The following is a 25,957-nucleotide window of genomic DNA, read 5'->3' as shown; positions in this document are numbered from 1 at the left end:
ATGTGCTTCTAAGTTTTACGCAAAGTACACAAAGACTAATGGGTACTAACTGCCTAACCCATAGTGTGGAATAAAATCTAATAAAATAATTTCACAACATCTTTCAGAAATATTAAATCTCTTTGATTTCATGTACTATTGAGGGTATTTTAAATTAATAAATTTAAAATGTAAAACCTTCGATATTTTAACGTTTTTGGTGTCGTTTTCTGTGTCGGTTTCGTCTGCTAATAAGTTAATGTGTCATAGACTCGTTTTCGACCCTTTCATATTTACCGCAAGAAAAATTTTTAACGGCACGGAGAGAGGGTAAAAAGAAGACTCGCTTTGCGGGGCAATCCATACGCCACTGAGAGCTTCAAAAACTAGCCGATAACGAATGGACTGGCGTTTAGCTAAAGTACGGTATTGCTCCGCAGGCAATACGAACTTGCTCACTTTAGGCCATCATCATACCCTATTTGTATAATCTGAAGCAGGAAGGGTAGTTAGACAGTCGTGCTTTTACCTTTTTGATCCGGATCTAAATGCATGCTGCCTTCACCGTGTTGACGAAGAATCGCAGCGGGTTCCCGAACGCCACCATCGCAGATAGTTTACCGTAGCTGTTCTAATAAAGGGTCAGCATAATTATATCTCTTGCGTACACAAGCAAGCGAACAAGGCATCATACATTCAACGACTGGGCGATACCATCTTCATTTTTACGATGTAAAATGTGTACTGCTCTGCCTGTGACAATTAAACTAGGTGCATCATCGGCAACATATTTACGACGGTTAGCAGGACCTAAGATGTTTCTTTTTCGGCTTCTTCTTTCTTCCATTCCTCTATCTAAAGGGCCTTTTTTTTCAAGACTCCCTTGTATCGTCTTTTCTGTCCCGGGGCTTCGATTTCATCGCGGTGCTCTTGTCTCTGATTCTAGTGGCAATGCCTATGCCGATTAAGTTGAGGATATAAGCACCAATGCCATCCCCTCATCCTTCTAGATCGCGTGCGACAGCTCGAATCCTCTTTGGATAGGGAACTCCAGCTTCCGGTCTTCGTTCCGTCCCGTTTCTCTCGTCTTGTGTTCGTATCTTCCCCGGTGACTTGTCCATAACTAATGTTGCTAACATTGGCTGTGACCGAGCTCATCGCAAGTCTGCTGCCTACCATCGAGCGGATCCAACGTCGTGGGATATTGCATTTCCGATCGAGAACCTACCATCGCTCGCACTTGCTTTATAAATTATTGCAGTCACCACTACCTAAAATAACCGTATGATATAAATAACGTTCGATTCCATGTTGCACTTCCTGAAATCTGTAGCTAAATAATATGTACTTCTGGGTTTCAAAGCGCGTCCATCATGTGGCCGATCGGTGTCTCGACAAAGCCTTCTTTTTTCCATGGATACTGTAGTTGGTTGGCTCCCTCTTTTACGTTCGCTTTCCTCTGCAGCTTCAGACGCGGCAACAACAGCAGCAAAACTCTATTTCTCACCCATCTTTCCCGTTTTCTACCCCCGCCGAATGCCAATCAAGGCAAAACGAGGATTGGGAAGCTGATCGAGTTACTCATTTTCGTCCTATAGCTCCGCGGCTGGCTTTAGTCTATAGATCCTGTAGCAGCCGGCTGGCTGGCTGGCTCGCTGTAGACGACGCGTTAAATAAAACCTTGCTGTCTGGTCTTTATCCCGCTTCCTAGGTAAAGCGAATCTGTATGTTTTTGGGAGTAGCGTTCAAGGAGGAAGACTCCGCTACCCTGTCTATCGTTAACCTGCCGGCCGCTGCTTGTCCAACAGTCCTTGATGGTAACAGGACTGCTGCGACTGCCACTTTTGATTTGTTGCTCCTCTCTAGCCTCATTGACGGTACTTTTCCTACGTGGGTCCCTTCTAAGATCGCCGTTTGAACTTCCTAGATCTTAGCTTTCGTTTAGCGGCTGGTTGCCGCTACCGCTGCTCCATCAGTCCACCCAAGGCCGATCCCGTTTACCCTGTGACGTAACCAGATATCATAGTTACTTGGGATCATCATTGAATAGAGAGAGATGATAGCCGGTCGCGAGTGAGTAGTCGAGGATTCTCGTAGCGATTGCCTGTCCCACGAATGCTGCTGCTGCTGCTGCTGCTGCCGCCGCCGCCGCCGCTACTACTTTTACCTCTGCTCCTGTGACGCTCAGTGGACCAGATTCCGGCAGCAGGATCAGTGACGTTGAGCTCAATGAGCCGCTGGCTGATGATAGTCGGCTACTGTTGGTAGGCAGCGACGCTAACAGTCGTAGCTATGGTAGTCGTTGTCGTCGTCGTCGTCTTCAGGATAAGAAGAGCGATCATGAGCTCTGCCTCTCGTAGCCATCTTCGAGCAACGATCGTGCGATTAACTCGGCGGCTCACTCCTTCCTCATCGGCGAGAGGGGATACTTACATGGATGCTAATGAGCTTCGCACATCGCCGCTTGGCATTAGTCCGTCTGTGCGGGACGGCTACAACTGCTACTTTCGTTCCCCACAAAGCCATCCCGGCTCTGCCGCCTGCCTACCCCACACACCCACTCTGTCTCTCTATCTGATTTATATGACAAACAGAACGTCAGCCGCCGACGCTGCTGCTGCAGGAAAGAAGCATATGAAAACTGGGTTCACAACTAAGCATCGAGTAAGGATATAAAGGATAAAAGTTGCTACCGCCGCTGCACAACTATCATCCTGTCATAGCACTACGTTTCAGCATAGGTAGGGTGAAACATGCCAAATGGTCCTGGACACATGGCAATAGGCACGGGATTCAGCGGTCAAATAACTTAACGGCAGCCGTAGTAGTAACAGTGTTGATGAGAGGTATGACTGCATGCGTGTGTAAAGCAATCTGTTTCTCTTTGGACTGTCTCCGTCCGTCTTTTGCTAGCCAAACCAGCTAAAAAATCGATTCTCTTTTGTACTAGCATATATATGTATATAGATGAATGCCGCAAAGGCGGTTGACTCCATCGCTACACGATCTTGTTCGCTTACTCGCGGTTTGTTTGAACGCTTGTCTGTGCCTATCCTTCGACCCCTCTCTTACGGATTTCATACGATTAGAAGAATACGAATAAGCCAGACTGCTTTTCGGAACACAAGCCATTGTCACCGTACCTGCGCTTACAATAAGTGGTGCAGGTGGCACGACAAGCCATTCAAGTTTAGCTAGACATTATGCGTTTGAGTACCTGACAGCCCTTAACGGGTCGTTCGACGTAGAGCCGACCAAACGTTTAGCGAAGTACGTACACGCAATTGCTTATATAACAGCCAGTATGGCGCAGCGCTAGCTCGGTAAATTCGGACGTGGTGTCTAGATAAAGAGACAGTTTTTTCTTATAAATAATGTTTCCAACATTGTCTGTCTTATTAAAAAGCATACAAGTGCACCTTGCCTTCTACTAGGGTTATCGCTATTAAGTAACAAGAATTTTATCTCTAGGCGAAACTTTTTAGAACAAGGCCTACGATGTTTGTCTACGGCCTAAATTGGGGAATGAAAATGAAATGCTATTCTTTTCGCTCAAACTTTAAAAGTATCTTGGTAGAGTTATTGGTAGCAGTGGGTAGCCTATGACTACATCCCGATGTGAAGATGCTGTTCGGTTTAGCCTGATTGCCGTTCCTTCCATGACTCCTCAAAGGTGAGAGTTACATTCATTTGTATTGTCAGATACTTCCGCTGCCCACAGCTGATCAGTCATCCTTCGGAGGGTCCTTTTTGCAAGTTTTCCCTTGCCAGCTGGCGCTCTAGCGATAACTTTGTTCTCTAGCAGCTAGCGCAGTTTAGATTGCTCACTTGTGATGTGATACCATAGATGACCCTCGCGTCCGCTAGAAGTCTTTCAATACTGTATATATTTTACGGCTCGAGGGCATAATTTCATCTGCTAGGGACACACTTCAGCCCATGCGGATCATCTGGCATCCGACAGCTGCTCAGAAGGAATATTGAATGTTGTTGTTGTTGTTGTTGCTGGTCAACTAATGATTTATGGACATGCGATAGCTTCTCCCTACTGCCATTCTGTGAGCTTCAGCTGACCACATGGCGGGTGAAGGGTTCGAGTAGGCCCTGATGAGCTATGCAGCGAAAAAGGGGAAATAAATGCCTTCCATAAGTCCTTCACGCCACATGTCGACCTCAATCAGGCTCAAGCCAACCAAGTTTGCTTCAAACTAACTGTCAGGTTGGCCTACTTGCTAGGGCATGGCGGCGATCCTTCATCTGTTGTTCATCAGGGATGTTGAGGAGTAAATGATCGCAATATTGTTTTACATGTTGCATACTAAATCCATCTATCCTGGAGCGCAAAATAGATCAGCACTAACTAACTGAAGATTTTTTAAAATTATAACTCACTACATCGCTCAGCGTCGCGAATAAAAAGCTAACAAAAACATCGTTTATTCATTCCGTTGAATTTCTATAGATTCTGCACGTGGCCAGCGCACGTACGTGGTAATTCTTGTCGCCTGCCGGTGGTGTACCATTATCCATAACAACTAAACGGCAATATCATCTCTATCAGGGTAAGAGGCTTTTGCTTTTTCCAGTCGAGCGCAGTAGTCATGTTTTCCGAATATGTTTCTTCGGCGCATGTCTGTTAATGTTCCGCTAGCTGTTATTAATATTATTATTAGGCAGCGTCTAGGTATAGTTTATCCGACACTCACTATTATCAAACCAAGTTGAGCTGGTAAGCTAACACTCAGTCCTGTTTTAAGGCCTTATTTTGGGATGATATTTTGGAATACTTAGGTCGATCACAAAGCCCTATATCACGCTAGCAATAAGTATAAGTTTCAAGAGATAGAAAATGTGGAACACCAAAGAAAGATGACAGTTCAAATTCTCAAAAATCTAAATAAAAAAATAAAGCTAAGAATCCCGGAGGAGTGCTCAAGGTTTCTGCTCCTTTCGGCGTTCATGGCCTACCAGGGAATCTGTCAGGGAAAACGAAATATTCATTGAAATCATGTTTAAAGGAGAAGTCTGTTTGTAAGTAAACTATACGAATTCGCTATTTGTCTTAGTTGGAGAGGAACCGCTCATCGCAAAACCTTCGAGTGTTTGCTATAAACCTATGGGTTTGGATCTTGTTTTGACGCAAAAGTGTAACTGTTATTTTTATACCATACCGTTTTACGATATCCCATAGGTATGCACTAGCACTGCTGCTGTTACTGGCGCTAGAGAGCGAAGTTCGATGCTATTACTGCCCCTGTAAAACTCAAGAGTTTCCCAGTTATCTGTAGGTATGAAATGAAAGCAGTCTCTATGGACATATGATGTAACACTAAGCCCCAATAATTCCGACAACATAGCATACAAGGTCTGATTGATGTTTCAGTAAACTAAAAAGCAAGAAAAAACTTATCCTTATCTCATACGTACGATGGGTATTGGTGGGCTCTCTCATTGTCGCTGGAGTTTGCCGCAAGCTGCTGCGCATCTATAAACTTTTACCGATCGCCAGGTACGACACTGCGCCAAAGAAAAATGGCCAGTAGCATTCTTCTCTTGTTGAGAACAACAACAACAACAACAACAACAACAACAACAGCAGCAGCAGCAGCAGCAGCAGCAACAACAACAACAACAACAACAAGCTAGGGATCATCTGGGACACAGTCGGCCGGTGGCTGTCACCATATAATTATTGGGTCGGGTCGACTTGCCTCGTCTTGTCCCGTGACCGACATGGCGACGTTGTTAGCCATAGCTACCGATATCGGCTAGATCTACAGCTAATTCGGCTTTTTTTTTGTTATAATAAGACACAACAACGACAACCACGATAATAGCGACGATTACGCTAAAATCAGCTTCTATTTGCCGTCGCTGTAAGGGCAAGCCGGAGCAACTAGGCGAACGCAAAACTTCTAGCGCCAATTTGGGGATCATCGACGAGGCCTATTGCAGACCTCTTCCTGAGTATGCATAGTTTGTTTTTTTATGAAATCAAAGGAAGTTATACATGATTAGCAATTCGAGAGGGACCTAAAGATACAGCCTGCGTATTCGATGTTGCCAACATGATGGGTACCAACCTGGCGACTAAATGGTTTCTGCGATACATTCACGCCCTTGAATAATTTTTAGCAAAATTCTGTACGTGTTAATTAGACACGCATTAATTTTCTGATTATCTCGGGGCTCGGCAGATGTATCAAAAAATAAAGCAAAAATATGGGTCGCGTTATAGGGATTGCGAGGAAATTTTCATAAACCCTGATAAATTACCAGTTTGAAATAGCTAAGATAATTACATGGTTACATATGTATATGTATAAGGTTGCATATGTACGTTTGCGGTGCGCGCGTCTAAACGTAAAATGTATTTACTATACCTAATGCCATAACATTGCAAGATTAATCTGTAAGATGGCGACTAAAAACATCAAAAGTTCCTTTTTTTGTTTCGATAAGCTTGTTAGGCATAGGATGTGTTGTGATATGTTGCATGCACGCCATCTGCGACATATATAGGAAATCATCGTAATGATATGGCCGGCTATTATTAAAGACATACATGTAACGGTGGTCCCTGATTTGGTCGGTATCATCATGATGATTTCCTATTTACAAGTCGAATATGTTTTGTCATCAACGAGCCTACGGGTCTCTCGTAATAAAAAAATAAATATACTATTACAATAGCAGCGATATATCTCTCTTGTAGAATCTACGACATTGAAAACACTGTTGAGGACCTGCTTCCAATACCGCAGTTTCTTATGTAAAAACTAGTAATGGCCAATAATAAGAATACCAGTGCACACCGGAATCGTATTAGACAGCGGCAGGTATCACGCTGGCTCTGTACGATGTTGAGGCATCATCGACGGCGACATCTATGAATCGTATCTGCAAAGCAGAACTGCAACTGAGTATGATTAGAGTTCCGCTAGATTCCGAAAAAGCTCTATGCACACGTGACCAGACGTGGCAACAAGCGGCATTATTTTATGAGAGACCAACGAACTCACACGAGGAGCCCTCATAGACCATTCATACTGACGTGGCCTGACGTGTCTCTGAGCAATCGTGTCGAAACACGCAGGCGCTATACTTCGTCGACCTGCCACTGCAGCGCTAACCGAGTGTCCTGCTGCAGACGCACAACAGTATTCAGTAAAAGTCACATCCAGCTATGCTTCCGTAACTCAGAATCTTCACTACTCAAAAATCAGGTACCGGAGACGAGGCCAACGGCAAATAATTGATTACGCCTGTGTTGTGAGGTTCAGGCGCCTATCGTCTCTAGTTATCTATGAATAATAACGGCAGAACTGATGTCGTTGCGAGCACTACAACTGATAGACGCTGAGTTTGCGATTCGCGCATTTACCGTATCTCTGTGACGCGCCAGCAGCATACCTACGACGATCACAGGCTTCGGCCGATTCGGAGTAATTACGCTGCGTTCCGATCGCTCAGCGGCTGACGCTTAAATATCCTATCCCATGCGCCTCTACTTTGTTCGAGAAGCTTTTTCCCGTCTAGAACGGAGCACTATTTTACAGAGCCTAGTATTGGTATTTCCTCCCTGCCTACCGGAGCTGGATAGTCGGAGCGCAACAAATGATTCTCATCACCGAATTAATAGCAGCAAATATTCCTAGAAGAAGAGCAGAATAGAAAAGCCCGGGAAATACAGGATCAAATGAAAAAAGATATCGAGACTGAATGGAAAATCACTGAATGTGACAGAAATATCGAAATGGTGCCAGAACGGTTTCCGTTTGTGAGCTGTAACATCAGTGCTTCTTCTATGTCTGTCCATAGCTGCAACAGCTGCTTAACATAGTTACTTATTGCAAGGGTCAGGTAATGCGTAGGTATAGGACGTCTAGGACAGCGTGTGATGCCATGGTACAGGCTCATGTCGAATATATGGTCATATAACGGATATTTATATCACTCATTCACGCTGGCACGAAGTTCATCATTGTGTTTGGCGTTCAACATGATTGATACAATTAATTATTTATCCGCACAGCGAATATCATGGCTTTTATATAACAACAATGTTTTTATAAAATGCGTCCATTCTTCTCCATCGATCTAGCATGATGACGGTGATGGAAAGCGCCGCAAATGATGATTTTTACTACGCTGATTATATAATAGAGCGCATTGAACGCATCGTCAAACATGAACATGGCACTGTGGCGCGTCTCAGCCCTTCCTCTCGGCTGCCTGTCTTCATTCTAATTGACATCCATCCATTAATCCGGTCCCTGTTCCTGTATTGAACGTAAAAGATTGCCGGCAGTTTCCTAGATAAGTGACGACCTGAGTTCGCTGTGGACACAGGCTTGAAAGCAGGCAGCATCTGCCGCTTGTAACAAAATGAAACCACAGCATCGACAATACTGATGACAGCAACAGCAGCAGCATTCACAGTATAACTCCGAAATGGCCCGCCTGATGATGATTATTATCTATTTTTACTAGTGTTAGGAGGGTCACTGTTGCTGAAACAACGGATCGTCTAATGTCTCATGGTCAGCTAATCCACCGACGACTCGAGGTAGATTTTTAACAATACCACTTCATATAATAACGGATTGTGATAGGGCCGGGCAAGCGATCACAATGGACGAGGTATCATTTTATATTGATATTTGTAACTTGTGTAATAGCTGGTCTGGTAAGCCCCAGGTAATCACGGTTTCCCGGGCGTTTCCTTCGTGTCGTCGCCTCGAAGCCTTTAGTAGTAGATAGAAAACAATACATTCAGGGCCTACAGTTACCGAGTACTAACCGCCACTGATTACCGCGGCACTTGCTAACAGCGATCCTATTGTCTTGACAAACGCGTGCTCATTATGCTGGACCCGTGGACGTATATTTTCTGTCCGTTACAGAGGCAGCCTAAGCGCTGATACACATCGTCTACCGAACTGAAAGTAAACTATTCTATATATATATATATATATATGTCTAAAATAGTCTAAGGAAGATGCTGTTCGTTATATTTTTTGGGGCAGTTTAGCCTCTATTATTTAGCGAAATATATATATGGCGACGGTATATGGCGGCCCGATAAGCATGGGGAATTCACCCCCTTCCCCTCGCTGGTGGGAGTGTTGATAAATACGTTTGTCGGTGTAGGATTCGTTCATTGGTTACGTGATGACTAACTTCTCTACTAATCACTATCGTATGCATCGAAGTCGACCTCTACAGCTATATTACTGTCACAGTATTATGACAACCAACGTTCCAAAGCAATCGCATTATTCTGCGCGGTCCTACCGGAGCGTTACGATAATGTTTGCTTTGTTGGCTGGCTAGTGTTGCGTGGCGTTTATGCTTCGAGTGCCGGTATACCTTTACTCAGTCACGAACGCCCGGCGCAATTGTATTGTCATCAGCGAAACGATCGAGGACCGGCAAAGAATGACGCGATAGACGACGAACAGCCGCAGCAAAAAACAACGGACGGGCGGTGCGTATCGGCAGCACCAGCAGCAAAAATATTAGGAGTAGCAGTCGCGCAACGACGTGAGTGGCCCTGCGCTCATGACGGGCGGCACTCGGGACCTTTTCGGGGCACCGCCGCAGGGGCGTTCTACTGGCTGAGCTCATAATGATATCGTGTTCTTGACGGTCTGCGTAACGCCATTGTGTATAGTAACTGTCGTGTTTTGCCATTCTTCGCCGCTGCGTCGGGCTGTCACTGCGCGTTTGGTTTTTTTTTTTTGACTTTTCTGAGTGACGACCGACGTTGCAGGCATCATAAGCGATTATGCAGACCCATTGCCGAGAGAGAAGTGGGCCGAGTAAATGTCGAACCATCAGTTCATATGCTGCATTGTGTTTAGCCTATTTTTACTGGGAGATTTAACAAGCCAAAATATGTATCTTTAAAGTAAAGAACTAATGAACATGCTTGTAACCACTAAATAAATCTACTCGGGATCGGCAGACGTAGCACGAGCTGACATGCTTCTGCTCGATCGTCTAAAAATACAGACACGTTGGGGGCAGCTATTAATAAAAACAGTTAGTCAATCCATCGAATAGATCCATTGTTTGAGTGATGGTGATAGATACAAGGCACGAGTGAACCACATTAACATCGATTGAACGATGCATATAAAACGCGTTTATGTATAGACAGAGGTGGATATACACACTGTAGCAATAGAAAGCGTGTATATTTGACTGTTTATATTTGTATTGATTTGTGCGTTTGAATGGATGCAGTATACCCATCTAGGCCCAACAATATTATATATTTCATTAGCTCAAACAGATCGATCTTAATCGATTTGAATGTTACCAATACTGCCGAGCGCCCTATAACCATACTTTTATAGTGCTATGGTTCCCTTCAATGTAAATCGATGAATCTAAGGTTTTTTTTTTCGAATTTTCGTGCTTCTAGTTAAACAACTATATGTTGTCCTACTACTTACCTATTGGAGTCAGTAAAGCTTGACCCCGAAGAGGTCATCATTAGACGGCGCGTGCATTTTCCCGCTCCGTTAAAGATGAAGCCTGTTCCCACGCTTGTTTGTATTAGGCTTCAGTTTTTACGTTGAAGTATGCTTCGCGTGGCTGAACTGTGCATGCGACGATCCAGAAAGCTAATTACCACAGGGCAATTGATTGGCTTCAGCCTTTTTTTTACATTTTCTGGAAGACCCAAATAACTCGACATGATGTTTTTTGATCATCGGTTTAAGCAGCTCAAAAGGAGGACGAAAAGAATCATTCACAGATAATGTCGTATAGATGTATAGCTATTTTCGGCGTGTAATGTTGGCATTATGTAAAATTACAGCCTGTGTACACGATCGGGATTTTGAATACCAGTCTTTGTTAGCGCAATGTCTACAGGTTGTTCTGTCCGAAGCAACTTGCAGACATTCAAAATTGCGCGGGTCTAGACATGGTCAGTGAGCAGACAATCAGCATACGGCTTACTAGACAAGTAACAGCGCGTAACACTGCTAAACAAATGGACTATACAGTTCGTTAGTTTATTCTACTTATGGCGCGTAGATTAAGCGTGATCGCTGCCTTTATCTTTACATTCGTCGTCGTTACCACCGTACGTTTCGATACGACAATAGCACGATCCAACAAGTTCATCCCGTCCACGCCACCGTCATTTCACACATCACTAACAGGTTTCTACGCAGACGTACATTACAGTTGACGTACTGCAGCTAGACCCCCTACAGAGACTCGTAATTTAGTGCGTAGACAACGGAAGAGGGGCGAACTGGTCTCAATGGTGAAGATAGGAAAATTGCAATATCGTTCTCGTTCGTTCTGCAAATCTCTCCTGTTATCGCCGATGGTTCTGCTGCTGACTGTGGTTATAGTCTATTCCGCTATCTATCTGCTTGACGTCTGATGATTTTCTATACTTTCCCTAATCTATAACCACGCTAATGCGCATGTTTACCTTGGAGCTGGTGGAGAGAAACACAAAAGCAATCGAAGACAGCGTGAAGAGCCAGCTGCTACAATATTCCTCTGTGGACAAGCATGCCAATGTGTTCCGTGTTGCTACTGACGCTTCAGACTGCAAAAGGCCGTAAGCGACTGCGCTAGAAGGGTAACAACAACATCAGCAGCTGCTGAGGTAGACATGGCAGCCTTTTTTTGATATTTCCTACGGGATTTCGTCAGGTAATCGCAATTCAAATTACCGATACAATGTTTCTACTATTCGGACGGAAGGAGAGGCAGGTTCCAACTGGCTCCTTTTTGCCCTTGTTACCTGGCAATGAAAAAGAAGGTCTCATTTCGCTTCGCTTTCTCGTTGCACCGTAGCGTTGATCGCGGTAATTGATTGGGCAGTTTGTCTAGGACAGCGGTTCGTGAAGAAACAGAGATCTATAGCAAGGTCTTTTTACCGCTAGATTCGAAGGCCTCTACATCGCGAGCCCGCTGAACTGAAATTCATGGCGGGCAGCTACAGCACTAGTACCACTTGTGCCTATTGCGAACCAGATTCATAGCGGCCTTTGCTATCAGTAACAACACAGGCGGGCCAGTCAGACAGAATGGTTAAAAGTGGGGAAAAAAAAAGCTTGCCATCTCTTTCCTGGTAGGCTTAGAAGAGCAGCAATTCAAGTGGCAGCTGTAGTGCTACCTTAAAAATTTCAGCGGTATGCGTACTTATGCTATCGTCGTCAACTCGAGTTTAATTGTTTACATTCCGGCTTATTACTTAAGTTCTGATTTTACCGCGACTTTTTGTGGTTCGTCTGTGCCATCCCTCTGTACTAGCGTTAGATTTCCTCGTTCGTCGCTTGTGGCCCTTGTAATAAAGCAATGTAAGACGTGCATTGCCCCGGCTAATACCGCATCCTGTACTGTCGTTGTTGTCTTTTGCAATGTTTATAGAAACAACGTTCAAAATTATCTCCATAGTATAAAAACACAACAGTTTAAGAGAGCTAGCGAGACCGCCTGGTTGGCTCGTGCTAGCGGCTCCAGCTTCACAGAAGTACACTGCCCTAGCAGCCGTACGCCACAAGCACACGGACGCGCACATACGCGTCCACTGCAAACTCGTGGACAAATCCATTCTTGTGGCTGTGGCGATACTCGGCATTCGTTCTTTCGGTAGGACGCTCCGTCATCTCTGCTGACGTCTCTGACATTGCCGCTGTGCGTCTTTTTACTATTCTACTTGTTTCTACTGTCGTAGTACTCGGATTCGTCCACTATTTCTGCTGCTGCTGCTGCTACTACGGTTAGAACTATTTCTGCTGTGGCTTCTTCGTCATCGTCAAGCGCATCGCGCTGTTGTCTGGCTAGCGCGCTCCTTCTCTATTTTTTCCTCTTGTCGATTTGAATTCGTTGTTAGGCGACGAACAAACGAGTAGGCGCGGGTTGTTCGTTTTGCGTTTCGACTTCGTTTGAACCCGTAGCGGTAGCGACGTTGTTGCGGCGGCGGCGGCGGCAGAAGCACACGAAAAGTCGTTTTGCTCGTCTCTCTTCGCCCCGTCTCGTTAAGGTTTATCGATGCATTTTCATCATACGTGCACTTATCCTATCGTCGTGCCATCTTCAGCAACTGAGCAGATATCTGAACAGGTCCACTGTTCTCGCTGTTTGGCGTGCCTTCACGCAGTGGTACGAACGATGAACCGACCGATGCCGTCATGCAGTCGCCGCTACCGCTACGTGCCTGTCGGTTGGTCTGGCGGCGTCTTCATGCGCATGTATGCATGGGCGTTATGTGGCGTTGTCTGGTAGTCTGTGGCAACTCGAAGTTCAAGGAACAGTTGTAACAACATCGTAGTAAGCAACGTAGACAAAGAACGAGTACGACGAAGCAAAATATTTTGTAATTTATGCTTAGATATTGGCTTTGGTTTACTATTATCTGCACTAGTAAAAAATGGACGTGAGTTTCGGTTAGACCAGATCTGCCGCCGAACAATGATTTTAAAATTGGCGGTCAAAAATGGATTTGAACCGTCAACATCTACAAAAAAACACTAAACATTTATAATCAAGATATACATCCATGTGAAGCTACTGAGAATGTTGCTCACAATTTCCAATTTAGGTTAGCCGCGTATTCTTAGTATGTTTCGTAGAGAAAAATGGTGACAGCTCACACCATACGCTTGAGTCCCGCATCTATTAAATCAGACAATAGAGAGAAATAAGCTGTTCATATGGTATGTTTGAAACTGGCAATGGCTATATTCACTTTAAAGGGTCAAAAATTATACCCAATATGCCTACTATCGCATATGAACCAATCCGAGTGTTTGTCCGCGTTAGCACGTACGTCCATATTAACCAGCCCACAAAACCGAGAACACATATGCACCTAAGCCCCATAGGAAGTGTTTGCCTCCTATTTATTGTTTCTTTTATTTACCTATAGTGATTTTAGTTATGTACGAAACAGTAAAATGCCACGGTAAATATCAAAGTTTTACCAGCCGTTCCGTACGGCAACTGGTCACCGCGCTATTATAGGATCCTCTCAGGTAACATTACAAAAACAGATGAAAAACAAAAACGCAACAAGTTAAAACCTAAGTTAATAGAAGAAATTATATAACGATAAAAATGTAAGTTAGTGATAAGAGTTTAAGGTTGCCATCGCTGGCTGTCCCCATTCACTGTGAGGTTAAATGAGCAAACTGATGGCCTTGTCTCGTTGTAGTAAAGGTGTAGTTGTTTTCATCTTTTCTCCGTAGTTATTGTCAATATTATTGCTATCTCTGCTACTTCCGTTGTTACTGTTGTTGACTACGATGACGAACGACGCGTGCCACCCGACTCCTCACCGGAGAAGTCACCCCCTTCAGCGTCTTATACGCGAATGGATCGCTGCCAAAAAAGCAGCAAGAAATGACGAGACGAAAGTTTCAAGCGGCACTGGTGCCGCTGAGTGACACAAGAAGGGATTCGTTGAGTCGGCTCTATCGAAGACGGCGACGGTAACGCGGAATGGACAGGAACAGCAGAGGCCTGAGTAACTGAATTGTGGCTCGCTGTTTTTTCGTCTGTATTTTTTATTGGCGGCGCACGCCACCAAAACAGAGGTAGTCGTCATTACGGTGGTACGGACATGCTGCCGCCAGTGCTTACGATACTTCCATTAGACGTTTGTGTGTCTGTATAGAGCTCGTAATGTGTTGTTGTTGCTGCTCACCGATGTTTATAATATCAATTTTCAACAGGTTTTTTCTTTCTAGGCTAAAAATAACAATAGGATCGCACCTACCTATGTAGCCTCAAATGGGAGTTCTGTACAAGAGTGCTCAAGATAAAGGCTGACAATCCTATCGTATTTCATGTGGCTATATATATATATATATATATGTATATATGTATCGCACACGTTTAACACGGGACCTGCATTACGTTATATAAAAGGCATATGATAGACCTAAAATATAATAATATAGGTTTATTATTTAGATATAAGAACGCATCCGGGAAAACTAACATGCTGACCTGTTTGTTCTTTTAAAAGCAGTACTGTCGACATCGGAGACATTAACTATCCATCATTTTTTACTATTTTTGTTTGAAGCAACACTTCAACATGCGCAGACGAACATATTCCTAATGGAGGGAGTTTAAGGTTGCCATGAGATGGTTGAGTAACAAAACATTTGCTAGACTTGAGAACCTAGGTTCGAGGTCGGGCGTGATGCGCGGTTTATTTCGTACTGACAAATGCCAGCTGTCTGGAGCAGTGACTGGCTACAGTAGGACCGAATTTTTTATTCAGAAGGCCGAAAATGACCTCTGTATTCTGTTCTCAACTCGCCCTGTTGGCTTCGGATGCCCGTTTATTGTTAGACGGCACATTTCGTCATGGTCGTTTAACCGAATTTTCTATAGACCGAGAGAAATGGAACCACTTGACAGAATCAACTACAGACGCTTCCTATTACGGCAATAGCAACTAGTGCCATCAAAGAAATGGCAGTAACCATCAGAGGCAATCATGGGCTGTTTGTCCGTCACTCATTCACTCACTCACTCACTCACTCACTCACTCACCTGTTCCTTTATGATCTCCACCGTTTTTTGTTAGCTCGCTTTTTCTCAACGATTTTCGATGACTGCTATTACTATCACTTCTGCTACTTCCCTGTGCGATATAGTAATCGAACGGTAATTACATATATTGTGAGAAAATGGTCGGTATTAACAACAGCAGCTGCGGCACGACTGACACGCAAAGAAACAGAATGAAGAATAGACGTATGCATAATACAACAGCGGGCCGCTGAGAGCTGGCAGAAAGGGTGGAATTGCCTGGGTATTCATATCTGCTAGCAAATGTGGCAGGCCAACTCATGATACACGTGTGTGCCTGATGTGACGCGAGGTGCCTCTTCACGCCGCTAGCCCGTTGTTGTTTGCGTGCTTGTGCAAGATGTTGCATAGCGACCCTAGTAGCACCATTACGATACATGTGTATCACTGTGTTTGATCGTCGTTCATTGAATATGCAGATAGTAAGACTACTACCAGCAGTTTGCTTTCCAACGTTCCCAGACCTCACTCGATTCGATAGCGGCCCGCAATCATCCTTCCTACTGCCACTTACAGCAATAAGTACCTATGAACCGATGACTAGGGGCCGATAAACTCAGCCTTATGGTAGCCAGGAACAAACTGAAATTGAAGACAAAAAAGCATTCAATAAGAGCGTTCTTTCGCCTACCGTTGCCGCTGCTGCTACAGCAATCTGTGTAAATCATGAACAACAAAGCAGAAGGAAGAAAAGTTGGCTCATGGCGGCTATTATTGTTATCTGTGGTCCTGCAACACGGTGTCAGCGGCCATCTTGCGTACTGTGAGCGCATATGGCTGTTCGCACCCTGAACGGCTACTTAAATTTTATCTCTATGGAGACAAAGCGACGGACGATTGAATTAATAGAAACAGAAGAAGGCAGGAAGCGGACTAATCAACCGATAAATCGGCATGGCACAATTATAACGTTCCATAGTAATATCGGCACCATTTCTACACATCTATATTTCACTGTTATGTATGGCTTGTATACATGTGCACAATAGTTGTTGCGTATTCTACTTGCAACACGTGCATCGGTTAGTAAGGGCCAGATTCCCGTGCACTTAGGATGTAGGGGGCCAAAAAACCTTAGGCGGTTAGAAAAACACTACGTTACGCTGGCTGGTTGGCCAGATAGGGCTACTGCTATGAACATCTGTACAATGCAAGCCAAAAAAAAAAAGTCGTATAGTATAAAGTGAAAAATGTTAGGAAAACAAAAAACATTAACGTATTATGTTATTTTTCATGGCGGCTGGCTACTCTGTGAGCTGACATGGCTATGGTAATTTTCGAATGCCACCAAATGTTAATCTGTTTGTTCGGTGGGCATTTGTTGTTTTGTTAAAATTTCACTAGTTACACAACGAGAGGAGTCGCCCGGCCTACCCGCAACAATATGCAGCAGCGACCTGTAGTAATACTAATACCCGTAACCGATAACAGCAAAAATGATACGCCACCGATCGACATCATCAACTAGCAAGAAAATACCCATACAGAATAGATTTTTTTCTGTCGCCAGTGCCAGCGGTTAGTGGACAGAAAGGAAAACAGAGGTCTTACTACGCTGAACCGCAGCGTAATGGCTGGCACTAAAAGAGTACGATTCCATCACATTGTTAATACAACACTTTTCTGTGTATATATACCTGCTTTTTATAAGAAGAACAGATGTGCCGTAAATATTGTCTACATACGATGCTACGAAGCGGGCAAGACTTACCGCTCACTGCGATAGCAAGATATTTCACAAAGGATATTGTATCTGTAACGAAAGATCGAACTTTAGGGGGCTTTTCGGTGCATTGCACGAAATAGAACAGACGACATGCGAACGCTAAAAACGAAAATTCAGCGGAAAAAAACTATCAAGGAGCAACAACGGTCAATAATTGTTGCAGTATCTCGTCATCGAGACAGGCGGGCGGGCCTACGATTGGGCATCGCACTCGACTGGGATGAAACGGTCCACTGGCTGCCGGCCATCGTCGATTTAGTTCACTTAAAAAAGGCGAGCATTGGGTAATAGAAATGTTAGATATCATTGTCGTCGCTGCTGCCATTGAATAGTTATATAATAATCTACCGGGTGACCATCCGTGTATATGTCTATGAACATTTGTTTATACATTGACAATCGTACAAAATAAGATTGAATCAACGCTGAAAGATCGAGCGGGCACGCATATTCGTCGATGATCATAATAATCTTGACTCTCGACCAAAAACGGCAGACGCCTGCCAATGGTTTCGTGTAGAGATCGCTCAGAGAAGCAGGAAAAAGAGGCCGAAAATACAGAACGTGCACAGGGATGGCCACTTGGGAGCGCTGTAACCCTTTTCTTCGTGCACCAGTGTATCGTGTCGGCGGCGAAAGCTGTCGTTACCATCCGAATTCAGTCATAAATAGAAGCAGCGGTCTAGCTTCAACTACTATAATAGCTGGCTAAAGACATTTCACGAAAAGGCAAGAGAGGGCGGGGAGACCCGTCGCCGAAAATACCAAACAAAAATAGGGAAGAGCAATCCAGAAACAGAAGTACGTATCTTTAAATAAGTATATTTACTGATCAGCGCACGCGGCGGTATACGATACACTAGAGCTAAAAGCTGTTGCTGCCAGACTCACTGAACGTGCGTGCCGTCAAGCTGATAAAACGAAGATGAAGACCACATCACTGTTTTCTCTCTGCTGTTATCTAAACGTATCAATTAAACTATTTTCTGCCATTGTTTTTTTTCAGTTTGGTTACGGTGATACGAACATTGATTGGGATATTTCGAATTGAATAGACATGATACACAGCCCGTTTCACTATGGTTGATACGTGAGGTGATCTTAAGCTACGCCGCTTAACGACGGCATCGGTCATAAAATTTGAGACATATATTTCTCAGTGTTCATCGATAGTGACTGTCTATAGCTGGATGTCCGTGTCGACCTTGAATTGTCGAGGCGCAGTAGCAGATTTGAAATAATAGTAACGTAGTAGGCGCCTCTCAATTAAAAACGAATTTATTTTCAAGTGATAGGGTCATGACTTCATCCATGTTTCCTGTCACTATGCATTTGAATATACATTCATTTCGATTGCTACCAACTTTAGCCTCGACCAAAGTAGTAGTTCACATTGGAAGCGATGTCCTTTGTGGCTAATACCGCGTGGCTAGATACCATTCGGCGTCATCCACTTCGGCGACTCGCAGCTTAAGTGAAGAAAAATCACCCCCATGTAATGTACTTCGATTGTGTATGTCATCGCTCTGTCTAACTGTATGTAATCATATGTACAGCTCTACTGTGGACCGTTATAAGAAGACCGTCATCGTGTAACTGCTTTGTCTATCCCACACTCTCGATGCCGCTGCGGCTGGTGGCGAGGAAAGCAGAGCATAATCGAAGACATCTACGCCGATGACGCTCATAGTTCTTCAACAGCGCACGTAGGCCACGATCGCACCATCATCATTATCTGCGTCATTTTGATGAATGAAGCAGAGCTTCGGTTACCTATTTCTGAATGTCGACGCGACTCTAGAGATAATGTTTACTGCCACGTTTAATCAGAATGAACTAGGCGCCATTTTTGAGCTTCCAGCTCATTAGCTAATTACTCTGACCAGAAGCCAGACACAACGAACGAATATGACAACCGAAAACCGGCCCTGTAAGGTTAAGGGCCTTAAAAATCAGATTCGAAATTCATACAGCGGTCATCGAAGATGTTGTTAACGCTCACGACGCTTCGGGGACATGGGTCGATTAAAAGGTACTGCGCAGAGTATTGAAGATATGTATCCGAGGGAATGGCTATCTAATGCTACTCCACTGGCACCATCAATACGAAGACTAAACGAGAAATTTTAAAGCTAAAAAGAATCACTGTACAACTTGTTCACTGGACCACTCACTGCATGAGAATGCGACCGCGTGCGACGTGCACGCACGATCACGCTTGTACGCAGCACAACGAATAGAGAACGAACGAAACGTAACAGAGTGATGTAGAACGATGCGTCTGCCGTGCGGCTATCACTGCTAAATGCAGAGACCGCCAGTGCCATTGCTTGCCCGTACATTTGGCCACTTCAGTCCTCCTCCGAGTTAGTACTATCCTGCCATCGGATGGAATAGATATTATCAATTATTATATGCTGTAGTGAATAACAAGTGATGATGTATCTGTGCGATCCATCGGACAGGGTTGAATTCTTCAGCTGTCTATTGCTCACCCGGCCTACCTCTGGTCTACGGCCTGCCGATGATGACGCTGGCTGATGATAGTGGCGGCGGCGGCGGCTTGTGCCTGTAGCTAATCAATGCTATTGTAATGGCGTCCATCCTCATGTCGTTGTAGTCGTAGCGATGGCGGCGGTGGCCGCAATGCACTCAGGTGGAAGAGCCGCCGATCGCTCATCTCGGCGGGAGTCTTTTCGTTGTTATGTTCACCGCTGTCGCATCAATTTTTACGCACCGCAAAGACTGTCTTTCGCCCTGGCCTTTGTCAAGGGAAGCCAGTCTCGTAAACAAGTGCGCCAGATAGTACTGACAAAACAGAAATCGCATCGCAGTAATAACCATAATAAACAACAGTACAATGATAAACGTCGTCTTCGAAATTAAATATACATCATACGTTCGTTATATACGTCGACGCTTTTCCGACGGCGGTTTCCGTTCAACGGAACGAAAGGGATCAGTTCTATTCTGCTACTGATGTGGTTATCGTTTCGTAATTATGACTATTATTGTTTCGGTTGTTACTGTAAATGTTATAACCATAGTTCGATTCGCGCTCCAGATAGCTCACAAGAATCGTGGCCAACAAATCAGACGACCGCAGCTCTAGCCGTTTCTGAGACTGGATGTATCCTCATTCTATACCGTGAAAAATACGTATAGACTCGTACATCAGTGGAGGTATGCGTATAAATAACAAGAGATCGTTACTATACGTACGTACGTACGTACGTACGGCAAGTAGGCGTATACATGTTTTGTGTGACTACCCGTGTCAACAAGAGGGGAACCTATGTCGCTTATTTCGGCTCGTAGTTGTCAGGAAGAGATCGTGCCGAATGAACTTTCCTTCTTTCGATTGCCGTTGCTCCTTCTGGCCAAACGCTACACCTTCTATAAATCCCACAATGATGAGACTCACTATAACAGGAGCCACACCAGCTGCTAACGTCGATGAAACGCGTAAACAGCAAATATATACGCCGATGATTAGGATCCGCTGGCTCACTGGTAAAAACTCAGAGGCGACTGTATCGACGCAATGAGACTCTCCCTTGCCAACTCGGATTTCCGTCTGATGTCGACGATGCTGATGTGCATGCGGTTCTAAGCCGGCCGCGTTTCCGCACTTCTTCCCCAAGAGTACCGTTCTGATTCGCTCGCTCAGGTACGGGTTACGTGTTGCGCGCACTGGATATAGCGTTTGTATTGGCCGTTGGATTTTTCTGTATTGCTTCTTTCGTCTTTTTTTTTTTAACGCAGTGGGTGGCTTCATCTGCTTTTGTTTTCGTAGTCCCTCCGTTTGCCGAGAGAAACAACGGCGGTTTCAACCGCAGCGTGCTGACTGCCGCTGCAGTCGATCATTACGCTGTGAGGACACGTTGCGGCGGAGCAGGGTCGGGCCCGGCGTAAAGTTAAGTGGCGTTTCACACTGACCGTCGTCATGCGGCGAGGAAAACTTACCATCCTAGTATCATACCTGAGTACGACGCGGCGAAGAGGAGAGCCGTGGGAGTTCCGCGAGAGGCTGCTCAACAGGCAGACAACAAGGACAGAGCTATTGATGTAATCAATCGCCTTTCACGCCGATGCATAGTAACGCACGAGACGAAAAGCTTTGATTCTAGCCGTCTGAACCATCAGTACTTCAGGCAGCGAGCGTGATCGTGGAGCACACATTATAACGTAAAGCTGAGTCAGGCTAAACGGCCGAAGACAGAAGATCATGTTTATCATTAGCGTCACCCCCACAGGCGGCCATAGACTGGTAGCTAGTTGCAAAACGTAAACTGGGAAAGCAGCACCAAACGATGGCCTCTGCTGAAGCGACGATAACAGAGACAGAAATGCGGCAGACCACCTCTAAGTCCCTGCGGGTGAAAGCGTAAGACAGCGGCGGGGAACAGGGTACTAGCACAAGCGTTGTCCGTAGCCAACTATTGCAATACTGCAAAACGATGATAATCAACAATTATAATCTTCGTCCGCGGTGAGTTCCCGGCAGGCGCTATAGCCATTACAGAACGACTAGTGACCTCTTCGTTTGACACACGGCCATTAGCGTTGCCGGTCGGGACGCGCACGAAGCAGTGCAGAGTATTATTACTATCTTCTGTTGAATGTTGCAATGGAAGAAGCTCTAATAGTTGTTTACCAGACGTATCATAGTTGATCGGAAGCTGCTTATTATTATTAATATTATAAGTGTATTGCTGAATGGACCGAAACATTTCGGGCTGAGACTGCGTGTGATTACGTATGCGGTATATCCGTTCTAGCTGCTATGGAGCGAGCGAGCGATCGGACCCCGATGGATATTTCCTCGATACCTGTAGCATCGGCCAACGATTCGAGGTGTGTATTTTTCAGCATTTGCCTTCAGCTAATTGCGGGCTGGAAAACCGTTCAACAATTATTTGCAAATGTAGCTTACCTGTTGTTGATCGCATGTTTACTACGATAATAAATACGCAGTTTATTTTTATACGCTATCACTGTTTTAGTTCGCCCGTTCAAATTAAGCAGCAGGAATGTATATAAATATACGGACGTTTGCGTGTAGCATGTCGGTGCTGCTTCGCTGACGGACCTCGGCGCAAAACGGCGTCTTTACAAACGAAAGTAACGACAGCAGCTGTTGCAGACGCTCGTACTCGCATGACGTCGTCGGACCCCACGCTCACCCTAATGCTGAATAGTCAAACGATTCGAAAATACGCAGACGCAACGAACTATTCAATTGACGTACGCCAATAAATTTTCGATACGTACAGACGTAGCTGGCTATTGTAATTATAGATCATCCAAAGCTACTGGAAAAAGGTAAACTTTGAATAAATACGTTGACGAGGACAAGCTCTCGATTATCTTCACGATGATTCTTGTTTGTGTAGAGAAAAAGACGAAGCTTCGTAGTCTTGTCTATGTGTGAACCGCAAACCGAACAGATATACGTACGTAACGAATAAGTATCGTTTTCTTCAATGTCCTGAATTGCCGTTATTTCCACCATAATTATTTTTGTCCTACACAGACGCTCGTTGGATAGCTTTAGAAAAGTTAGTTTGAAGGTTCTCATGTGCTGACGACTGACCTCATCAACCACATTTCGATGACTAGTCGGCGCCTGTGAACATAGATCGATCCACGTAGCTACGGCCAGATCGTTGCTATCTCTGCGTGCACTCACGGTATCAGCCGGTCTGTTGGTCCTCTCTCATCGAGCAGCGCAGCTCGTTACCGTAACTTCGCATGTCATCCTCGCTTGCACAGCGCACATATATCTATACATAATCAATATTTAAAGCTTGCCAATCTAAATCTTTATTACACAGAATAGTAAAGTGGATGAAATAGCCTCGACAAGCACGCTTTAAAAATGGCCGCGTTCGACAGCAGCCAAGCCAGCAGCACTAGACGTTCCCATAGAAGCGGGCAGTTGTTGTTTAAACGGTGGCATTATGACGCCACTCCCTGTCCCAATGGCTTCAACTGGCCAATGGAACTAGCCGCTGCTGCGGTGCTGTCATTACGGTAGTGGGGATGGATGGGCGTTCTGGTACGTAGCTATTCTCTACGGTGATTGCTGCCACAGTAATGATCAATATTATGGTTTGTGCGACAGCTACTTTTTCATCTTTTTTGTCTTCAGTCCAGAGTGCAAACGAGATAAAACCTGCATGATCGTGGCTGAGGCAGGCCTTCCGATGCAACGAATGCGGAATCACGTCAAACTTGTGTTGTTACCGGGCTAGTTTAGTGCACCCATGCTGTGGCGACATGTGTATATATATCGCTATGGCTCATTTTGGCAACTGAGCAAAGGGGGACGATGCTTTTTTCAGTGGAGAAAGGGAGCGGAACGGATGAAGCATTTGCCAGTAATCGTACTGGCAGGAACAGCCTAAGAAATCTTCTAGGGGCCAGAATGTTTATTAACTTAGTTATGACGATGCTCAACATGCGACTACGAAACCAAGAACATCCTTAACAGTCACAGTCAGGATCAATCAATGATACGTCTTTTTTCCAATCGTGCAGCCTGAACTAGGCCATTGGTATCCTCGGACATTGATCAATTGCAGTATAGGGTAGGTTTATTAGGTGAGCGAGGCCAGCTTGGTTGACCGAGACAAAAGTGAACCTGTTTCCCGGCATAGCCTAGTAAAAAAAAAAAAAGCTTCAAAGACGATAACGAAACACTTTGTTAGCGTTATGCGGGTGCGTGTTAAGAAACATTTATAGAAAAACATCGTCTAACAGCTGTCTTCATAGTGGCTGCCGGCCCTTGTGCGATCTGCAACATTTCAACGCTGAACGCCTGCCGTCAGGCCGGCGTATACAAAAAGCTGTAATTATTGACTACTTTATGGTTCTACTTTCAATAGAAGTAAAAAGAGATATTTCACCCTACATGACAACTATGTATTTGTCTAGTTAAATAAGTTCCTTCTGCAGTATATTGTATATTATAAGCGGTCTCTTTTTGATGCTCCTACAACGTAAAACCACTAGGACAAGATCCTCTTCACCGCACATGCTGCTCATTTCTTTGGTTCCTAAAGAAGTGACTTTTTTTTTTTTCTAGCTAACTGCTCTTTACTGCTAATTGCACGCCTCAAGTAGAACTGAAGGTCTCAGGAGAATGGTGGTAGGCCAGTCATTATTTTCTACTTAGCGTCCCTTTCGGTGATCATCCGTCGACGTTTTGTGATATCATTATCCACTACAGACATGATTCCTACCATTATCAGTCCACAACATGATCCCTGCGGAGAACCCATGTCCCATTTAGTAGGTCTCCTCCTTTATGCGTCCGGTGTAGCTCAGCCTTGGACAAACAATTTACCTTGTGCTCCTCCGCGCTTGCTTTCCTTTACCATGATCTCACCCCCGTTTCTCTTCTTCACCCCCTGGATTCCCTAAACTAAGTGATGCGAAGCTAAGTAAGCAGCTTCAGCTTTCATTTGCTCTTTTGTTCTATGGCGTATTTTGGTCGTTAGTGACGAAAACCATGTATGTAGACAGCTATCTCATATGCCGACTCCAGGATTGTCTTTGGACCTAATGCTGCTGAAGACACGTCTGAGAAAAATGCGATGAACGTAACGACCTGCGTCGAAAACCTGCATTGTTAGCTAACATATTTCCACATCAAATGGTACCACGACCAAATCCTTGGATGTTTCCCTAGACACAAATCGAGGCCACCTAAACTAATGAATCGGCGAAGCAACAATGCTACGCGACGTCTTGCTTAAGCAGATCCTTCCATGGAAGATTCGTGTACACTGGTTGCACTAGATTACATGCATGTCTCTACAGGCTGCTAGGTATCTTTATAGTTGTCCAGCGAAGTTTTCGAAACAGATTAGGATATCCGGGAGCGAAACTCGAGGCCAGTCAACCAGAGCGGCAGAACAGAGGAGCGTCACTCTCTCAAGGGCGCTGCGTGCGCAGACCTCCCATAGCGAGGTCACGTGCCCTTTCTAGTCTTCGTCATGGTCGTCCTCAGCGTCGACCCTTTCTCTTTGTATTTTTCTTTCGTATATTTATCATCATCTCTCTCTCTCTCTCTCTCTCTCTCTCTCTCTCTCGTTGGGATGTCCCTGTTGAATATAGCAATCCCTCCCCCCTTTTCCCACCGGCCGCCCAAATAGTTTCCCCCGGAAAGTGTGCGAGGTTTAAGGGAGGCCATGAGGGAACACATAGGCACATGCTTCCGCGAACACAACAACATAACGAACTGTCTAGTGCCATTGCTCCGACTCGTGGGACTGCTATTATGGTCACTCAAATGAATGGCAACTGAGAGGAAACTAGGCTTGCCACTCTTCCGTAACCTCAGATAGCCGTAATTGTAATGTTTGGGCGGATAAGAGCGAGGGGTTGCCGTCTTTGTGTTGTTATTGCGGGGGCGGACCACCAATTACCGAATGCTTGGGAGGGTGGGTGATCGCATTAGTCCAGCGGTGTCTAGAATATTATACGATACTTTTACATCGCTGTTATTGTCGCTATTGACGCATTCGTTGTTGTTGTGGCTGATGCTGCTTCCGCAAGAGCCGCCGCCGCCGCCGCCTCTATTGTTAGTTGTTTTTCCATATCGGCAAACATGCGCTACTCGAAGCAGCTGGCCTATACGGCGTCCGAATTCGCCCATAG

At 44.9% G+C, this 25,957-nt stretch overlaps 2 protein-coding genes across 30 annotated transcripts in view; one reads left to right on the top strand and one right to left on the bottom strand.

Annotated features, from left to right (window-relative positions):
- LOC147756153 (uncharacterized) overlaps positions 1–16,408 on the bottom strand; it is a 101,247-nt gene extending 84,839 nt beyond the window's left edge. For 7 of the 28 annotated variants that reach the window (XR_015327377.1, XR_015327378.1, XR_015327379.1 and 4 more), the window contains exons 1-2: positions 15,526–16,032; positions 10,443–10,662 (exon numbers count right to left, since the gene is read on the bottom strand). Coding sequence is in view for 12 of the 28 variants with exons in the window: in XM_086988504.1 (XP_086844630.1) it covers positions 10,443–10,483 (41 nt within the window). In the remaining 16 variants the exon portion in view is untranslated. Of the gene's footprint in view, positions 1–4,379; positions 4,613–5,150; positions 5,234–10,442; positions 10,663–15,525 lie in introns of those variants that run through there. The other 21 variants (XR_015327385.1, XM_086988502.1, XR_015327391.1 and 18 more) reach the window with 20 other exon arrangements.
- Positions 1–25,957, top strand: part of LOC111249118 (uncharacterized) — a 200,731-nt gene that overhangs the window by 77,171 nt on the left and 97,603 nt on the right. The window contains exons 2-3 of one of the 2 annotated variants that reach the window (XM_086988489.1): positions 4,442–4,541; positions 22,072–22,147. In XM_086988489.1, the coding sequence (XP_086844615.1) occupies positions 22,077–22,147 (71 nt within the window). In that variant the 5' untranslated portion in view covers positions 4,442–4,541; positions 22,072–22,076. The remainder of the gene's footprint in view (positions 1–4,441; positions 4,542–22,071; positions 22,148–25,957) is intronic. The other variant, XM_022802524.2, reaches the window with a different exon arrangement.

Source organism: Varroa destructor, unplaced genomic scaffold (genome assembly GCF_002443255.2).
Source record: "Varroa destructor unplaced genomic scaffold, Vdes_3.0 BEIS01000004.1, whole genome shotgun sequence".
NCBI classification, from domain to species: Eukaryota; Metazoa; Arthropoda; class Arachnida; order Mesostigmata; family Varroidae; genus Varroa; species Varroa destructor.
Note: the sequence above shows the minus strand (reverse complement) of the source record. Positions and strands in the feature narration are given on the sequence as shown.